Source organism: Electrophorus electricus, chromosome 8 (genome assembly GCF_013358815.1).
Source record: "Electrophorus electricus isolate fEleEle1 chromosome 8, fEleEle1.pri, whole genome shotgun sequence".
Taxonomy (NCBI): domain Eukaryota; kingdom Metazoa; phylum Chordata; class Actinopteri; order Gymnotiformes; family Gymnotidae; genus Electrophorus; species Electrophorus electricus.
In genome coordinates this window covers 1,181,810-1,201,372 of record NC_049542.1, presented here as the reverse complement: position 1 = coordinate 1,201,372, position 19,563 = coordinate 1,181,810, and the positions used below count along the sequence as shown (strand labels likewise).

The 19,563-nt window shown below is 39.5% G+C and overlaps 2 protein-coding genes and 2 pseudogenes across 2 annotated transcripts; all 4 read right to left on the bottom strand.

Annotated features, from left to right (window-relative positions):
* Window positions 1-1,710: 1,710 nt before the first annotated feature.
* Window positions 1,711-2,712, bottom strand: LOC113587400 (trace amine-associated receptor 1-like). The gene has a single exon (XM_027026038.2). It carries the CDS (start codon window positions 2,710-2,712, stop codon window positions 1,711-1,713), a length of 1,002 nt encoding a protein of 333 aa, XP_026881839.2.
* A 2,525-nt stretch (window positions 2,713-5,237) lies between these two features.
* On the bottom strand, window positions 5,238-6,239 carry LOC113587382 (trace amine-associated receptor 1-like). Its single transcript, XM_035529041.1, has one exon. The coding sequence runs from the start codon at window positions 6,237-6,239 to the stop codon at window positions 5,238-5,240; it is 1,002 nt and encodes a 333-aa protein (XP_035384934.1).
* A 2,487-nt stretch (window positions 6,240-8,726) lies between these two features.
* On the bottom strand, window positions 8,727-9,770 carry LOC118241827 (annotated as a pseudogene).
* A 7,900-nt stretch (window positions 9,771-17,670) lies between these two features.
* Window positions 17,671-18,703, bottom strand: LOC113587395 (annotated as a pseudogene).
* Between the last annotated feature and the right edge of the window lie 860 nt (window positions 18,704-19,563).

Sequence of the window (19,563 nt, the reverse complement as noted above, 5' to 3'; positions counted from 1 at the left end):
TTATAGGTGCCTCTAATTGGCCACAATACTATGCATAACAAATAGTGTGTTGTAATACATGAATAAAGCTTAAAGCATGCAATGTGTTGTGTCACTATCTCACCACTAGGTGGCATGAGAGTTTTTATATTTGCAAGTAGAAGTAAGCTGCTGTTGTAAAAGTGCACATAGTTTTTAGTAAAATAAGGGTCCATCATCTGTTGTTTCTGTTCTCCATGTTATTCATAACACACTGGTAATGAGGTAAACAGCAATCATCTGAGCCAATATGGCGACAAAAAATAACATGGATAAAATTGTTACGTGAGTCCTCCATGCTCATACTTTCCAAAGGAGCCCAAGCTGTTGGACTGTCTCCCTACCAGAGATGGGCAGAACGTTGGAGACTGGCCTTGTTGCCATGAGTAATCACATTGCACCTGCTGTAAAGCCAACTGTGGCATGTTATACTTTACATCTGCTGTAAAGGCAGATGTGAAATGTCATTGTAACAAAGGCTAAAGGCCCCCACTTGAACCCAGGGCCAACAGGAGGTAAGCATGAGACCAGCTCTCTAGCAAAACAGCTAGATTACCCATGTAACTTTAAGTGATAATCTCGGTCACAGTCCTACTTTCTAAGATGTTGATTCAGTCTACTCTGGTGGCTGGAGAAAAGAGAAGTTGAATGCATCTTTCAGTGCTCAGACAAACACACTGGGCCATTTTGTGTACAAAGCTATTAATAGTCAGCTTCCTTCATATTTATGTGTATTTTCATTAACAAATAAGACTTCTTATAATTTTATCAATTTGCTCCATCAATTTGGATGCACTGAAGCAAGTAATTAAAAAATTAATTAATGTCTTTTACTGATTTGCTGATTGCATTTGTTATTAACTGATAGGTGGCCTCCCTACACCTCTTTATTATATTGTTTTCTTAATTGCAATATTTGGTTCATGGTGTGCATCCAGGGCTGATTGGTCAAAGATTTTAATCTCAGTATGACTACCCTGGCTAAAATATTTACATACAACTAAAAAATAACTTATTATTCATGTTGTTGTTGATGATGTTGCTGTTGTTCCTGTTCTTGTCAGACACATTTGTGAATGGTCACTGATTAACAAAAAAATTATTCCAACATACTAAAACTCATATGTCTAGTAATATATACATGCAAGTAAAGGTACAGAGGTTATTATGAATATCATCTTACAACAACACATTTCCTCGCTTATGGAAATTGCCTGAATATATAATTTTGACTTCAGTGTCTGAATATCTGTGGGGAGCACTGTGATGTGTGGGTTAAGTGTACAGAGAAGAATTTGCCAGGCCATTGCATAGGGACAATGTAGTCTTCTTACAATTAAATCCAGTCAGCAAGGATTTGTCATGGTAACTATCTGTGTGCATGAAGTGCAAAAGTGCTGAGCTTGACACCTGTGTTATACTGTGCATTCATAGGGATGTCAAAGAAATAAACACAGGCATAGATGTGTAAAATAATTACATATTTTAACATCATAATTATCTCAACCTAGAGGTATGTTCTTTGGAATAAGTACTCTCACAAAGAGTTTGTCAAAAGGACTTGTTCTGAATCAGCATTCAGAAAGCACATGGCTTGAAATCCCATCACTGATGAGCAGTCAGATTAAAACAGTTAAAAGTTTGTAATGACATGGCAGAACATTCTGCAGAGAAAAGTAACATAACAGACATTCAAAACAATTTAATTCTGGATGAATTAGGCTGAAATATTTTTCCCAATAGAATAACTCTAAACGATTTCCTAAACCAGCTATAGAAGAATGCATACACAAATGGATTAAATGTAGAATTGGAATAACCAACCCAAGCAAATAAATCAAATACAATGTTTGGAATTATATATCCAATAAAGGGATCAATTAAAGAACAAATAAAATATGGGGTCCAAAATAAAAGAAAAACACCTATGACAATTGCTAAAGTTTTGGTGGCTTTTATCTCAGTTTTCTGCTGTGAAGGCTTCTTTTGGATGCACTGAATCGAGCGTGCTTGTCTTTGAGCAATGTGGAATATTTTCAGGTATATGCTGACCATCAGAGCAGCAGGGATGTAGAAACAGAGCACTGTGAACACAGCGCCTGCTGTTTTACTGAGAAACAGGACACAGATTCCCTCGCAGGCAATATTACTGTAGTAAAAATCTTCAACTCCCAGAATGCCGAGCTCCAGAAATGTCATGCCAAACCCCACAAAAGCAGAGAGGGTCCAACTAGCAATAATCATAAATAGAGTCATATTTGTTGCCATTTTACTGTGGTACAGAAGAGGCTGACACACTGCATAATATCGATCTACAGAAATTATACACAGATTTAAAATTGAGGCAGTGCACATTGTGACATCAAGACTGGTGTGTATTTTACAGAATAATGTCCCCAAATACCAGCAGGTCTCCACAGAGCGTAACATACTGGGAGGCATCACAAGTCCTCCTACAAGCAGATCAGCTACAGCCAGAGACAGAATGAGGTAGTTAGTTGGTGTGTGAAGCTGTTTGAAATGAATGATGGTTATGATTACCAGGAGGTTTCCAATTAATGTGAGAAATGATATCAGGCCAAAAATAATATAAAGTAATAACTGAGCCTCTTTTGGAGAATCAAGTTTTTGGCATGAACAGAGTTGAGGGTTTTCTTGTATTACACTATCGTTGAGACTTGTTTTGTGGCCCATATTGTTTACCTAAAAATCAAGAAAAGAAAATTAACATCTAAAGTAAATGAATATTTTCAAACTGTTTAAACATATTACATGCTAAACACATTCTGTTATTTAAAAATAGAAAAATCCGAGGCTATATCACATATTGTTTTGCAATCTTATGCAGGACATGTGTATGTAAAATAAGCTCTGAATCAGATCTTACCTCTACTTGCAGTGGGCAAAGCTGAGAACAGAGGACTGGAGAACTCAGATTTATAGTCTTTACACACCTGCATTAAATCACATTTAGACCCCTCCCTAGACACTCATCTCAGCTGGTGAACACAAACATGTGCTTGTATGAAACACAAATAACTTTTCTGCTCCTGTTCTGCACCCCGTGGTGTCAGGTTTCCCTGCCCCAAACTCTCAGTTGGATAAAAGAGGTTTAGAAAATGAATGAATGAATATCGCTACAGGAATGCGAGTGCATGGAAGGTTTCTGCTTGACTCCTTACTTGTTCTGGAAATACATTCTACCTTATGTCACCTTCTAGATAAATACTACAGAGTAGAGTTCAGCTTTTTACGTATATCCTAGTATACAGTTCAGTACTTTACATATAGAGTATATGTACAGAGTTCAGTACTTTATGTTTAGAGTATACTTATAGAGTTCAGTACTTTATGTATATCCTAGTATAGAGTTCAGTTCTTTATGTATAGAGCATAAATTCAGTACTTTATGTATAGAGTTCAGTGCTTTACTTATATATTAGTATAGAGTTCATTTCTTTATGTATAGAGTATAGAGTTCAGTACCTTAAATATATATCCTAGTATAGAATTCAGTACTTTACATATAGAGTATATGTATAGAGGACAGAGTTCAATCATTTATGTATAGAGTTCAGTACTTTGCATATAGAGTATAGTGTCCAGTACTTTGCATATAGAGTTCAGTGCTTTGCGTATAGAGTATAGAGTCCAGTATATTTTGAATAGAGGTCAGTACTTTGCATATATCCTTGTATAGAGTTCAGTACTTTACATATAGAATATAGAGTTCAGTACTTTACATATAGATTAGTTTGTATAGGATGCTTTAAAGCATTTGCACAAGAACAGATTGGTAAAAAAAAAAAAGTTCTAAAAAGTTTGGTTCTTGAATATCTGTGCATCATCTACTTTAAAGTATGTTTGAATAATTATTCGTTAAATATCCTAGTGTAGTAGTGTAAATGTTTCATTGTAACTTCACAGGAAAAATATGTAAAAGTGTTATTTTCAGGAATTCAAGCAATTGTGGTGCTAGAGCCCTGACATTTATAGCCTTTTTGTGCTTTATTTATTTATTTCTTATTTAAATAAAGATCCAGCTCTCTAGCAAAGCAGCCAGATCATCCATTTAACCTTCTTAAGTGACGGCCTCTGTCAGAGTCCTACTTTCAAAAATGTTGATTCAGTCTACTTTGTTGGCTGGAGAAAAGAAAGGTTGGATGCAGCTTTCAGTGCTCAGACAAATACATTGGGCCATTTTGTGTACAAAGCCATTATAATAAGCTTCCTTTATATTTCTAGGTATTTTGATTAACAAATAAGACTATTCAATTTAACTTCTTATAATTTTATCAATTTGCTCCATCAATTTGGATGCACTGAAGCAAGTAATTAATAAATTAATTAATGTCTTTTACTGATTTGCTGATTGCATTTTTTATTAACTGATAGGTGGCCTCCCTACACCTCTTTATTATATTGTTTCCTTAATTGCAATATTTGGTTCATGGTGTGTATCCAGGGCTGATTGGTCAAAGATTTTAATCTCAGTATGACTACCCTGGCTAAAATATTTACATACAACTAAAAAATAACTTATTATTCATGTTGTTGTTGATGATGTTGTTGTTGTTCCTGTTCTTGTCAGATACATTTGTGAATGGTCACTGATTAACAAAAAAATTATTCCAACATACTAAAACTCATATGTCTAGTAATATATACATGCAAGTAAAGGTACAGAGGTTATTATGAATATCAGCTTACATCAACACATTTCCTCGCTTATGGAAATTGCCTGAATATATAATTTTGACTTCAGTGTCTGAATATCTGTGGGGAGCACTGTGATGTGTGGGTTAAGTGTACAGAGAAGAATTTGCCAGGCCGTTGCACAGGGACAATGTAGTCTTCTTACAATTAAATCCAGTCAACAAGGATTTGTCATGGTAACTATCTGTGTGCATGAAGTGCAAAAGTGCTGAGCTCGACACCTGTGTTATACTGTGCATTCATAGGGATGTCAAAGAAATAAATACAGGCATAGATGTGTAAAATAATTACATATTTTAACATCATAATTATCTCAACCTAGAGGTAAGTTCTTTGGAATAAATACTCTCACAAAGAGTTTGTCAAAAGGACTTGTTCTGAACCAGCATTCAGAAAGCACATGGCTTGAAATCCCATCACTGATGAGCAGTCAGATTAAAACAGTTAAAAGTTTGTAATGACATGGCAGAACATTCTACAGAGAAAAGTAACATAACAGACATTCAAAACAATTTAATTCTGGATGAATTAGGCTGAAATATTTTTCCCAATAGAATAACTCTAAATGATTTCCTAAACCAGCTATAGAAGAATGCATACACAATTGGATTACATGTAGAATTGGAATAACCAACCCAAGCAAATAAATCATATACAATGTTTGGAATTATATATCCAATAAAAGGATCAACTACAGCACAAATAAAATATGGGGTCCAAAATAAAAGAAAAACACCTATGACAATTGCTAAAGTTTTGGTGGCTTTTATCTCAGTTTTCTGTAGTGAAGGCTTGTTTTGGATGCACTGAATCGAGCGTGCTTGTCTTTGAGCAATGTGGAATATTTTCAGGTATATGCTGACCATCAGAGCAGCAGGGATGTAGAAACAGAGCACTGTGAACACAGCACCTGCTGTTTTACTGACAAACAGGATACAGATTCCCTCACAGGCAATATTACTGTAGTAAAAATCTTCAACTCCCAGAATGCCGAGCTCCAGAAATGTCATGCCAAACCCCACAAAAGCAGAGAGGGTCCAACTAGCAATAATCATAAATAGAGTCATATTTGTAGTCATTTTACTGTGGTACAGAAGAGGATGACACACTGCATAATATCGATCTACAGAAATTAGAAACAGATTTAAAATAGAAGCAGTAGACATTGTGACATCAAGACTGCTGTGTATTTTACAGAATAATTTCCCCAAATACCAGCAGGTCTCTACAGAGCGTATCATACTGGGAGGCATCACAAGTCCTCCTACAAACAGATCAGCTACAGCCAGAGACAGAATGAGGTAATTAGTTGGTGTGTGGAGCTGTTTGAAATGAATAATGGTTATGATCACCAGGAGGTTTCCAATTAATGTGAGAAATGATATCAGGCCAAAAATAATATAAAGTAATAACTGAGCCTCTTTTAGAGAATCAAGTTTTTGGCATGAACAGAGTTGAGGGTTTTCTTTCATTACACTATGGTTGAGACTTGTTTTGTGGCCCATATTGTGTACCTAAAAATCAAGAAAAGAAAAGTAAATGAATATTTTCAAACTGTTTAAACATAATGCATGCTAAACACATTCTGTTATTTAAAAATAGAAAAATCAGAGGTTATATCACACATTGTTTTGCAATCTTATGCAGGACATGTGTATGTAAAATAAGCTCTGAATCAGATCTTACCTCTACTTGCAGTGGGCAAAACTGAGAACAGAGGACTGGAGAACTCAAATTTATAATCTTTACACACCCGCATTAAATCACGTTTAGACCGCTCCCTTGACACTCATCTCAGGTGGTGAACACAAATGTGTGCTTGTATGAAACACAAATAACTTTTCTGCTCCTGTTCTGCACCCTGTGGTGTCAGGTTTCCCTGCCCCAAACTCTCAGTTGGATAAAAGAGGTTTAGAAAATGAATGAATGAATGAATTATTTATTTATTTATATTTATACAGGAATGCATGTGCATAGAAGGTTTCTGCTTGACTCCTTACTTGTTCTGGAAATACATTGTACCTTATGTCACCTTCTAATAGATAAATACTACAGATTACATTTCAGTACTTTGCATAGTTTAGACTAGAGTTCAGTACTTTATGTATAGAGTATTTGTATATAGTTCAGTACTTTACATATATACTAGTATAGGGTTCAGTACTTTATCTATAGAGTATATGTATAGAATATAGAGTTCAGTACTTTACATTGTGTATATCCTACTATAGATTTCAGTACTTTGCATATAGAGTATAGAGTCCAGTACTTTATATATAGATTATAGACTTCAGTACATTTTTTATCAAATCCAGTACTTTTTGCAGAGTTCAGTACTTTCCATATATATCCTAGTATAGAGTTCAATATTTTACATATAGATTATAGTTTGTATAGGATGTTTTAAAGCATTTGCACAAGAACAGATTGATAAAAAAAAGTTCTTTCAGTGCTCAGACATCAGGCTACTTTGTGCACAAAGCCATTATTAATCTGTTCACTGTTTACATATATCCTAGTATAAAGTTCAGTACTTTATGTACAGAGCATAGGTACAGAGTTCAGTACTTTATGTATAGAGTTCAGTACTTTATGTATATCCTAGTATAGAGTTCAGTACTTTGCATATAGATTTCAGTACTTTATGTATAGAGTTCAGTATTGTACATATATCCTAGTATAGCGTTCAGTACTTTGTGTATAGAGTTCAGTACTTTACGTATAGAATATGAAGTTCAGTACTTTATGTATAGAATATATAGTCTGTGTAGGATGTTTTTAAGCATTTGCATAAGAACAGATCAATAAGTTCTAAAAAGTTTGGTTCTTGAATATCTGTGAATCATCTACTTTAAAGTTCGTTTGATTAACTACTCATGAAAAATCCTAGTGTAGTAGTGGAAATGTTTTATTGTAATATCACAGGAATAATATGCAAAATTGATTTTAGGAATTCAAGCACTTGTGGTGCTAGAGCCCTGTCATTTATAGCCTTTTTACACCTTATTTATGTATTTATTTATTTATTCCCTTAGATGGCAAAACATGAGGTGTTTGTGGTTTCTTGGGGTTTGTATGTATCAGACAGGAGACATACACCTCAGTTCACCATTTACTGAGAATGCGTGAAATTACACTAAATTCATCCAGTGTGTCACCATGTGACCTGGTAGGCTAGGCAGACAGCTCTTCCAAAGATGATCACAGGTAGCTGATTAAAAACTAAAGATATAGCAGCAACTGAGCAGCTCTGTCAACACGGGGACGCACTGGTTGAGGTTGAGGAGGAGTTTTCTTCCTGATAGGACAATAAAATGGCTTTGATCAGTGGGGATGTAACACATTGTTTTATGCTTTGACAAATGTCTCTAAAATAATACTGCATATTTAAACAAAAAAAATGAATATGCCATTCAATTGATCTCCATTAAAATCAGCTCTAAAGTGTGTGAATCCTAAGTGTAACCTTAAGTAATGAACTGAGAAGGTCTCATAGATAAAGGGAGAGGATATTTTATTAAAGTTTTGATATAGACAAAGCTGAAAGAACAGTGTACCACTGTTAAAGGAGCAATACATAATTTTTCCCACCAATATGTAGCAATATTTAATAAAGTGGTTATTTATTATTTTTATTATTATTCTGTTGTCCTCAAATGAATCATTTTACGCTCCACAGAGCAGGTCCCCGAAATTGAGGCGGCCATGTTAAAAAATTGATTTGGTACAGAATATCTGACACATCCAAGTCACTAGGTGTCAGTACAATACAGTACAGTATAGTACAGGAAAATACAGACACAAACACTCTAATATAATAATAATAATAATAATAATAATAATAATAATAATAATAATAATTGTGTTTTGTGCATTTTCCTGTACTGAATTGTTTATTTTCTTGTACATATCTGTGACATGCTTCAAGCTTTAATAATAATATTAAATATTTAATAATATGCTTTAAAATGAAAAGCAAAGGCACATAAAATTCAAAACAATTTAATTCTGGATGAATTAGGCTGAAATATTTTCCCCAGTAAAATAAATCTAAATGATTTTCTAAACCAACTATAAAAGAATGCATACACGACTAGGATTACATGTGGAATTGGAATAACCAACCCAAGAAAAGAGATCAAATAAAACAGATGGAATTACAGATCCAATTAAAGGTTGAATAAAAGCACAGATAAAAAATGGTGCCCAAAATAGCAGAAAAACGCCGATGACAATGGCTAAAGTTTTGGTCGCCTTTATCTCTGTCTTCCGCACCGAAGTCTGCTGCTGGCTAGTCTTCACTTGGCCATTTTGAATCAAATGTGCTTGTCGTTGAGCAATATGGAAGATTTTCAGGTATATACTGATCATGACCACAGCAGGAATATAGAAACACAGCATAGTGAATATAACACTTGCCATCTTACTTAGAAACACAGTACAGTCCCCCCTCACAGGCTACATTATTGTAGTAAAAATCTTCAACTCCCAGAATGCCGAAGCTCCAGAAATATCATGCCAAGCCCACAAGGACAGAGAGGGCCCCCAACTAACAATAATCATAAATAGGGTCATATTTGTAGTCAATTTTAACTGTGGTACAGAAGAGGGTGGACACACTGCGTAATATCGATCTACAGAAATTAATAAACAGATTTAAAATAGAGGCAGTGCACAATGTGAAATCAAGACTGCTGTGTATTTTACAGAATGTGTTTCCCAAATACCAGCAGGTCTCCTACATAGCGTAACATACTGGGAGGCATCACAAGTCCTCCTACCAGCAGGTCAGCTACAGCCAGAGACAGAATGAGGTAATTAGTTGGTGTGTGGAGCTGCTTGAAATGAATGATGGTTATGATCACCAGGAGGTTTCCAATTAATGTAAAAATATTATGAAGCTAAATAAAATGTACATAAACGTTCGAGTCTCTATCGGATAAAACAGTCTTTACACACGAGTTGTTCAGAGATGCATAACAGAGTGGAGGGTTTTCCTGTATTATACTCTGGTTAAGAATCCATCTGTGGTCCATAATTGTTCCTAATAGTGAAAAAGTTCAATTGCTGTAATCGACTTAAATGTGCATTTTTAAATTCTTAACAAGCAGAGTGGCAACAAATGATTTGAATCATTGCTTGAGCATCACACATAGGCTTCTGTCATCTGAAATGATGTCCAGTAGTAAAAGCTCACACACTGCATTTTAAATGTATTCACATTACATTCAAATGTAATACTACACATTGGTTTAAAATCATTTACAGGACATGTGTATGTAAAATGAATATCTGAAATGCACATTTTCAAGCTTCCTAAACACATTTCACACTAAATGCTTCCTGTTGTTTTTAATAACAGAACTTATACTGCACTTATTGACAAATAAAATAAATGCTGTTAAATGCTGTAAACGTACATATTATTTCAAAAGAGGAAAATCTGACATTGTTACATATCGTTTTGAAATCATATGCAGGACGTGTATGTAAAATAAACTCTGAATCAGACCTTACCTCTGCTTTCAGTGGGCAAAGCCAGGAAACAGAGGCCAAGAGATATCTGATTTTATAATATTACACACCTAAAACTAGCACACCCATTGAATCACGTGTAGACTTGTCCCTTGGTGTTCCTCTTAGGTCATAAGATTGAAGAACACTTGTATGACACACAAACATCAATCTGTAGGTAGCAAAGAACATGGAGGATCTCTGCAAATTTTCCAGTATTGGAAGTGCATCTTATGTCACAAACTGTTGAATAGTTTCTTTATTTTCTTCAGTTCTCATTACATCAATAGAGATTTTGTACAAAATAGATCATCGTGTAAAAAGTTTTGGAATTGACTGTCAGAATCACCCCTCAATCACCTGTTTTATGAATCATGAGGATACGGGGATGAGTCGCGTATAACAGAAACATACTGTCATGGTACGCTCCCCTCACAAGTCACGTGGTACGGCCTGCCCTCGTGCTGGGGGTTCACTTATGTTTGTAGTCACACCCTCGTGAAGGCACGCACCTGTTCAGGGTTAAGTGTTAGTGTGTCTGTCTATTTAAACCCCCATCAGTGCATGCCTCACCGTTGGTCATTGTTTGAATGTAATATCAGTAATCATGTTTGTGTAGCCTGTGTTAAACGTGTGTGTGTGTGTGTACGTACGGCAGCCTGGAGTTCACTATCCTGGAAGGGGAAAGCATCGGGAACCATGTCCCTAGGGAGCGTTTGTTATCGGGGAGTGTCTCGCCCCGCCGCATGTTTCACAGAGCTGGCCAGACTGCCCTGAAGGAGGCAGAGAGCCTGCCTACTTCCCTCCTGTTGGGAGGTCTCTCGCGACATCAGTTCCTAGGCCGGCTCATGTTGGGTGGGCACCAGCCAAAGCCGGTCTGTGTCTGTGTACATGGTGGCCTGGGGTTCGCAGTCCTGGGATGGACGTGTCGGGAGCCGCGCCCCTTGGGAGGGGGTTCTGTCACGGGACGCTCCTCCCCATGAGTCACGTGGTATAGCCTGCCACGTGCAGGGGGGGTTTATTCATGTTTGTAGACCACACCCCGTGAAACGCACGCGCTTTTACGAGATTAAGTGTTAGTGTGTCTGTCTATTTAAACCCCTGTCGGTGCGTGCCTCATCGTTGATCATTGTTTGAATTGTAATATCAGTAATCATGTTGGTCTAGCCTGTGTTAAATATTAAAGTCGTTAGCATTAAGTGGTGTTTGTACTCATGGTTAATGTTATTTATGAGTGCCACCATCGTCTTTAATGTTTTTTGTATCATTAAATGTTTCACACCGTCGAGAGAGTCTGTGCGTCCTGCTCCACGCCCTTCGGCACTCGGGCATTCGTTAGAGAATGACCAACCACCACATGATGCCAGCTCCCTTGGCCAGTGACGGGACTTCCTAGCGGAGGTGCATAGGCTCTCCCCACACTGCCGCCTGGATCCTTGGATATTGGGAGAGGACCGCGACCGCCATCTTCATCCACTCCCTGAGGTGGAGGGGAAAACCCCCAGGAATTTCTTGGGGGGGCCTGGGGCTATTGAGCCCTGTGGCTGAGGAGGACCGATGTGCCCCACTAACGATGGTTAAAGAGGGCGGTTTGGGTGGAGCTAGCAGGATCTCTGGAGGGCAGGGCCGAAGCCTGAGTCCCTTCACTTCAGTGGACTCGCCAGCGAGACTGGAGGGGTCCGACCAATGCGTCAGAGGCAAACCGCCTCTGGGGTGCTCTTAGAGCAGCTGGGAGAAAAAAGATCGTTCGGGGGAGGAGCACGGCCAGAACCGGGGCGGATGTGCACCCTCGCGTGTCCCTCGAGGCCGAGGACACGCTTACATCACCCTGCGTTGACTGCTGGCGCAGCAGCACAGCACCCAAAGTGTTTATGTGAAGGTGCTCCCGTCTATGTATGTGCGTCGCCTATAGTCTGTCTGTGTTTGTAGGCACATCATTCCACGGGGAAATCATAGGACTGACCCGAAAGAGGCTAGGCACTCTGCCTCTCTCCTCTGTCTGGTGAGGGTCTGCCAGGTGGGAGGTTCCTGGGTCGCCTTGTGCTGGGTGGGCACCAGGCATGGCGGTACTGTGTGTGTGTGTGTGTGTGTGTGTGTGTGTGTGTGTGTGGTTGGTGTGTGTGTGTGTGTGTACACGTACGGCCAGACTGGAGTTCACTCTCCTGGAAGGGGAAAGCATCGGGAACCATGTCCCTAGGTAGCGGTCATCATCGGGGAGTGTCTCACCCCGCCGCATGTTTCACCAGAGCTCGCCAGACTTGCCCTGAAAGAGGCAGAAAGCCTGCCTACTTCCTACTGTTGGGAGGTCTCCCGCGACATCAGTTCCTAGCCCGGCTCATGTTGGGTGGGCACCAGGCAAAGCCGTTCTGTGTCTGTGTACACGGTGGCCTGGGGTTCGTAGTCCTGGGATGGACGTGTCGGGAGCCACGCCCCTTGGGAGGGGGTTCTGTCACGGGATGCTCCTCCCCATGAGTCACGTGGTATAGCCTGCCACGTGCAGGGTGGTTTATTCATGTTTTGTAGCCACACCCCCGTGAACGCACGGCGCTTGTACGAGATTAAGTGTTAGTGTGTCTGTCTATTTAAACCCCCTGTCAGTGCGTGCCTCATCGTTGATCATTGTTTGAATGTAATATCTGTAATCATGTTTGTCCAGCCTGGTGTTAAATGTTAAAGTCATTAGTGTTAAGTATGTCTGTGTTTCATCGTTAATGTTATTTGTGAGTGCCACCATCATCTTAATGTTTTTGTATCTTTAAATGTTTTCACTCCATCGAGAGAGTCTGTGCGTCCTGCTCCACGCATAGATGAACATAATTACACACGCAAATGATGAACATAATTACACACAGGTGTGATACATGGGGGGGTGTGGCCACACAGATGAACATACACACACATACACAATCACATACAAACACACATGCGGATACATTTGGGAGGAGGGGCCGTGCCGTGACAGAGCCCTCCCCAACTCCCAGTGTGCCAGCCTATCGGGCTACGGCCCCAAAACCAATGCCAAATGGAGAACCAGAGGATCAAGCGACCCGACACAGGCCAGCACAAGCAGGACAGAGAGGGAAGGACAGGGACCAGGACGACAACTGACACAGGGGCGGACACAGTGACAGGCACAGGCACCAAGGGGAACAAAGCATCTGGCACAGGCAGCGTGACTGGGACAGACACAGTGACAGGGACATGGTACAAAATGACACAAGGGACTGTTAAGGAGTACAGGTAATCCGGCAAGAGCCCCAGGCTCCATTGTCGGCTGGGCGGGAGTCCTACACGCCTGTGGGGGATCGCCCCTCGCCGGTTTGCGGAGGTGATGACTTCCACGTATCTGTTTTAGGAAGTGCACCAGCTACTCTGCCCATCTCTTGGGTTGGGCACTGGTGTCACTTCCCTCTTGCCTCTATGAGGCTTGGTTATGGTCGATAGCTTTGTGCCTTAGTGAAGGGAGATTCCTCCTCAGATAAGGGTGCCTCTAGATTGCTGAACAGTAAGTATGCTGGTGCCCAAGCGATACCTCCTGGGTGGAACTTTGGGCGGTATCTTAGGTACCAGAGGCTCGTCCTTCTTGGAGATGGCAGACGGAACGTCACTGTCAGCGGGAGGGTCCCCAGGGAGGACCTCCTCCACCTCCATTGGCAGATCCTCCACATAGTTGGACTCCAAGTCCGACTGCATTCCACGTAACCCTCATCGTAATCCATGTAGGGGTCGTAGGACCCAGTGAAGTCCACGTGCCAATGGACCCAGTGCAGTCCGAGTGCCGATCCTCATTGTCCGGCTGGGTTTCTGTAGAATTCCGCAGAGTCCGACCCCAGGACTATACCCAGGACCCCCATAAAATTGTCCAGTGGCCTCCTCCTCTGTTGTGGACTCATGGAGTGAGGCCAGGATGACTGAAGGTCTCTCTGCGGGGTAGCAGGACCCTACAGAGTCTGACTCTCAGTACTGGAGATCATTGTACCAGTCCCGGTAGCCCGAACATGGGTCCGTGCAGCTCCACCAAGTCCGCACCTGGAGCACACTCAGGGCCACCCCCAACTCCCCCAGTGGCACTCTCCCCTGCTGTGGAAGTCAGGAGTGTGCCCAGGAATATGAAGGGCTGTGGGAGAGCGTTTATATCCATTTTTCCCCTTCCTTTTTTCCCTTCCGTCCCAGGCAGGTGTGACACATGGGGGCATGGCCATCAATCTGTAGGTAGCAAAGAACATGGAGGGTTTCTGCACAATGTTTGACTTGCAGTTTTGGAAATTGTATGTTATGTCATGACCTGTTGATTAGTTTCTTTATTTTCTTCAGTGCTCATTCATATATTAATCTGTATAATTTTTGTATTATTATTAGGAAGTATAAACAACTGTGAATCAATTTCACCTGCCTTTGGTGCAGATGAAAGTGTCAACAGGTGCACTGGAGAGGCCACAGCAAGACGACCCCTAAAAAGCGATTGGCTTTGCAGGTGGTGACTGACTGATACTCTACAGTTCTGTAGTTTTGTGTCTTGTTAGTGGTAGTGCGGCGGTACCTGCAGCCCATTCAGGTTGCACAGGTAGTCGAATTTGTCCAGGATGGCTTACAATTATGACTGAGTACAATTTGAGCAAGTGAGGGTTAAGGATCTTGCTCAAGGGCCCAACAGTGGCAACCTGGCAGCAGCAGGGCTTGAACTGGCAACCTTCTGATGACTAGTCAAGTACCTTAACGACTGCCCGTATATACCATTGAGTCATATTATGAGTTATCAAGATATAATTCTCACAAATTGAATCTGTGATTTCAATATTTTTTGCTTTTATTTTCTGAGTGATTTGAAATCCAGCCCTCGGTGGGTTGATGATATTGGTTTCCATTGACCATGTTACATCATTTTGGTATCAGCAAAGTAAACAATTTTTATCAATAAAGATTTTCAACATGAATTTTTCATTCTTCAAGATCCAATGTGTGACTTAAGTGTTCCCTTCATATTTTTGTGCAGTATAACAAAAACAAAAATGGATTCATTGAGTGAGTGGCAAACAAAATGAGTCTGTGAAAAGAACTAAAAGAACTACCGGATAAACAAACGGGCTCGGAGGCTAACAGCAGGATATAAGCTTGGAAGTGAATGGTGCGCTTTTAGCAATTCAAGCACTTGTGATGTTACAGCCCCGTCATTTATAGCCTTTTTACACTTTATTTATGTATTTATTTATTTATTCCCTTAGATGGCAAAACATGAGGTGTTTGTGGTTTCTTAGGGTTTGTATTTATCAGACAGGAGACATGCACCTCAGTTCACCATTTACTGAGAATGCATGGAATTACACTACATTCATCCAGTGTGTGACCATGTGACCTGGTAGGCTAGGCAGACAGCTCTTCCAAAGATGATCACAGGTATCTGATTAAAAACTAAAGATATAGCAGCAACTGAGCAGCTCTGTCAACACGGGGACACACTGGTTGAAGTTGAGGAGGACTTTTCTTCATGATAGGACAATAAAATGGCCTTGATCAGTGGGGATGTAACACATTGTTTTATGCTTTGACAAATATCTCTAAAATAATATTGCATGTTTTCTTAAAAAATGAATATGCCATTCAACTGATCTCCATTAAAATCAGCTCTAAAGTGTGTGAATCCTAAGTGTAATCTTAGGTAATGAACTGGGAAGATCTTATAGATAAAGGGAGAGAATATTTTATTAAAGTTTTTCATATAGACAAAGCTGAAAGAACAGTTTACCACTGTTAAAGGAGCAATACATAATTTTTCCCACCAATATGAAGCAATATTTAATAAGTGGTTAATTATTATTTTTACTTTTTTTTGTATAAAGTGCAGCTCACATGAGATGAAGAACTGAATTGTTCTGTAGCCCTCAAATGAACTAGTTTACGCTCCACAGAGCGGGTCCCTCACATTGAGGTGGCCATGTTAAAAAAATAGATTTAGTACAGAACAAGTGATACATCCAAGCCACTAGGTGTCATTACAATGGCAGTTTTGTAATGTAAAGAAGAACCATTGGGAAAATTACTCATTGATCCTTTAATAACAGTCCCATTACTTCAGGTAACACCTCTGAGTAACTGCACAAGTGTGAGCTCTAATATACATGTAGATGATTTCTGGGAAGAGAATCAGTTAAATAAACTCAGCTGGATTGGAATTGTGATCAATCTTTGTCCTTGGCCATAAGAGAGAGTTAGGAGGCTGCAATACTTGCAGATGATTTACTGTAGAGCACTGATAGTCTTTTCCAGGCTTTTGCTACTGAACCGAACACAGCCTCTCCTCAGGCCAGAAGGAGCTGCTGGCTAGGCGAGCAGGTATGCAGGCTAGACTAGCAAAGCTACTGCTCAATAATGTCCGATCGCTTGAAAACAAGCCGGACGAACTGAGACTAGGACTCATGACATATCACCAAACCAGAAACTGCCTGTGATGGTATTATTACTGAAACCTGCCTTCACAAGCTGCCTACCAGATTCGGATACCAGATCGCACCGCGCAGAACACGCGGCCGCAATGCTCCAAACAAATGTTGGTGGACTGTGTGTGTTGGTGAATAACTGATGATGCACTTACTCAGCCCTTTAACATTTCTTCTGATTTCGAGTTCATGAGGACAACATGCTGGCACAATTACCTTCCTCTGCAATTTACTGTGGTTTTTGTCATGGCAATGCAATGCTGTGCTAAGCAATGCTAAGATAGTGCTAAAAACTAGCTAATGCAAATAGCAAGCAGCAGTCTCTCTATCTGGAAACCACACTCATCATCACAGGGGACTTCCACCAGACTGATGTCAGATCAGGGCTCTCCAAGTTCCACCAGCACATCTCCTGTCTGGCACAAGGGGAAAACACACCGGATCATGTCTACATGAATGTCACGCACCCCTCCCTCCCTCCACTAAGATTGACCACATCTCTCTATTAATAAAGCCCACATACCGGCAGCTACTGAAATGGCTTACATTTCTGCAGTTCAAGACTTGGCTAGCTAAGTAAGAAATTGACTCAACTTTGTGATATGCAGAAGCCTGATAAGTATCTCTGCCCATCAGCATTTATGGAGTGTCTTGCATTCTCTCTTCGGCGAAGGTTTTTAACTCAATGTTGCAACATTAGGGACAATGGTATGCCCTCCAAAGCCAGTAGTAATAATTACTGTCTTAGGTATGTACCGTATTGAAGCAGGTGGCTAAAATAAATCCAAAAATGCATACCACAATATTAAGGAAAACACAACCAAAGCTGCACATTTCACAGGAAAATACAAAAACAAAAACTCTATAATAATAATAATATTGTTTTGTGTATTTTCCTGTACTGAATTGTGTATTTTCTTGTACATATCTGTGACAAGCCTCAAGCTTTATGATATGCTTTCAAATGAAAAGCAAAGGCACATCAAATTCAAAACAATTTCATTCTGGATGAATTACGCTGAAATATTTTCCCCAGTAAAATAAATCTAAATGATTTTCTAAACCAGCTATAAAATAATGCATACACAATAGGATTACATGTGGAATTGGAATAACCAACCCAAGAAAAGAGATCAAATAAAACAGATGGAATTACAGATCCAATTAAAGGTTGAATAAAGCACAGATAAAAAATGGTGCCCAAAATAGCAGAAAACGCCGATGACAATGGCTAAAGTTTTGGTCGCCTTTATCTCTGTCTTCCGCACCGAAGTCTGCTGCTGGCTAGTCTTCACTTGGCCATTTTGAATCAAATGTGCTTGTCGTTGAGCAATATGGAAGATTTTCAGGTATATACTGATCATGACCACAGCAGGAATATAGAAACACAGCATAGTGAATATAACACTTGCCATCTTACTTAGAAACACAGTACAGTCCCCCTCACAGGCTACATTATTGTAGTAAAAATCTTCAACTCCCAGAATGCCGAGCTCCAGAAATATCATGCCAAAGCCCACAAGGACAGAGAGGGCCCAACAAACAAAAATCATAAATAGGGTCATATTTGTAGTCATTTTAACGGGGTACAGAAGAGGGTGACACACTGTGTAATATCGATCTACAGAAATTAGGAACAGATTTAAAATAGAGGCAGTGCACAATGTGAAATCAAGACTGCTGTGTATTTTACAGAATGTGTTTCCCAAATACCAGCAGGTCTCCACATAGCGTAACATACTGGGAGGCATCACAAGTCCTCCTACCAGCAGGTCAGCTACAGCCAGAGACAGAATGAGGTAATTAGTTGGTGTGTGGAGCTGCTTGAAATGAATGATGGTTATGATCACCAGGAGGTTTCCAATTAATGTAAAAAATATTATGAAGCTAAATAAAATGTACATAAACGTTCGAGTCTCCATCGGATAAACAGTCTTTACACACGAGATGTTCAGAGATGCATAACAGCGTGGAGGGTTTTCCTGTATTATACTCTGGTTAAGAATCCATCTGTGGTCCATATTTGTTCCTAATAGTGAAAAAGTTCAATTGCTGTAATTGACTTAAATGTGCATTTTTAAATTCTTAACAAGCAGAGTGGCAACAAATGGATTTGATCATTGCTTGAGCATCACACATAGGCTTCTGTCATCTGAAATGATGTGCAGTAGTAAAAGCTCACACATTACATTTTAAATGTATTCACATTACATTAAAATGTAATACTACACATTGGTTTAAAATCATTTACAGGACATGTGTATGTAAAATGAATATCTGAAATGCACATTTTCAAGCTTCCTAAACACATTTCACACTAAATGCTTCCTGTTGTTTTTAATAACAGAACTTAAACTGCACTTATTGACAAATAAAATAAATGCTGTTATATGCTGTAAACGTACATATTATTTCAAAAGAGGAAATCTGACATTGTTACATATCGTTTTGAAATCATATGCAGGACGTGTATGTAAAATAAACTCTGAATCAGACCTTACCTCTGCTTTCAGTGGGCAAAGCCAGGAACAGAGGCCAAGAGATATCTGATTTTATAATATTACACACCTAAAACTAGCACACCCATTGAATCACGTGTAGACGTGTCCCTTGGTGTTCCTCTTAGGTCATAAGATTGAAGAACACTTGTATGACACACAAACATCAATCTGTAGGTAACAAAGAACATAGAGGGTTTCTGCAAATTTTCCAGTTTTGGAAATGCATCTTATGTCACAAACTGTTGAATAGTTTCTTTATTTTATTCAGTTCTCATTACATCAATATAGATTTTGTACAAAGTAGATCATTGTGTAAAAAGGTTTGGAATTGACTGTCAGAATCACCCCTCAATCACCTGTTTTATGAATCATGAGGATAC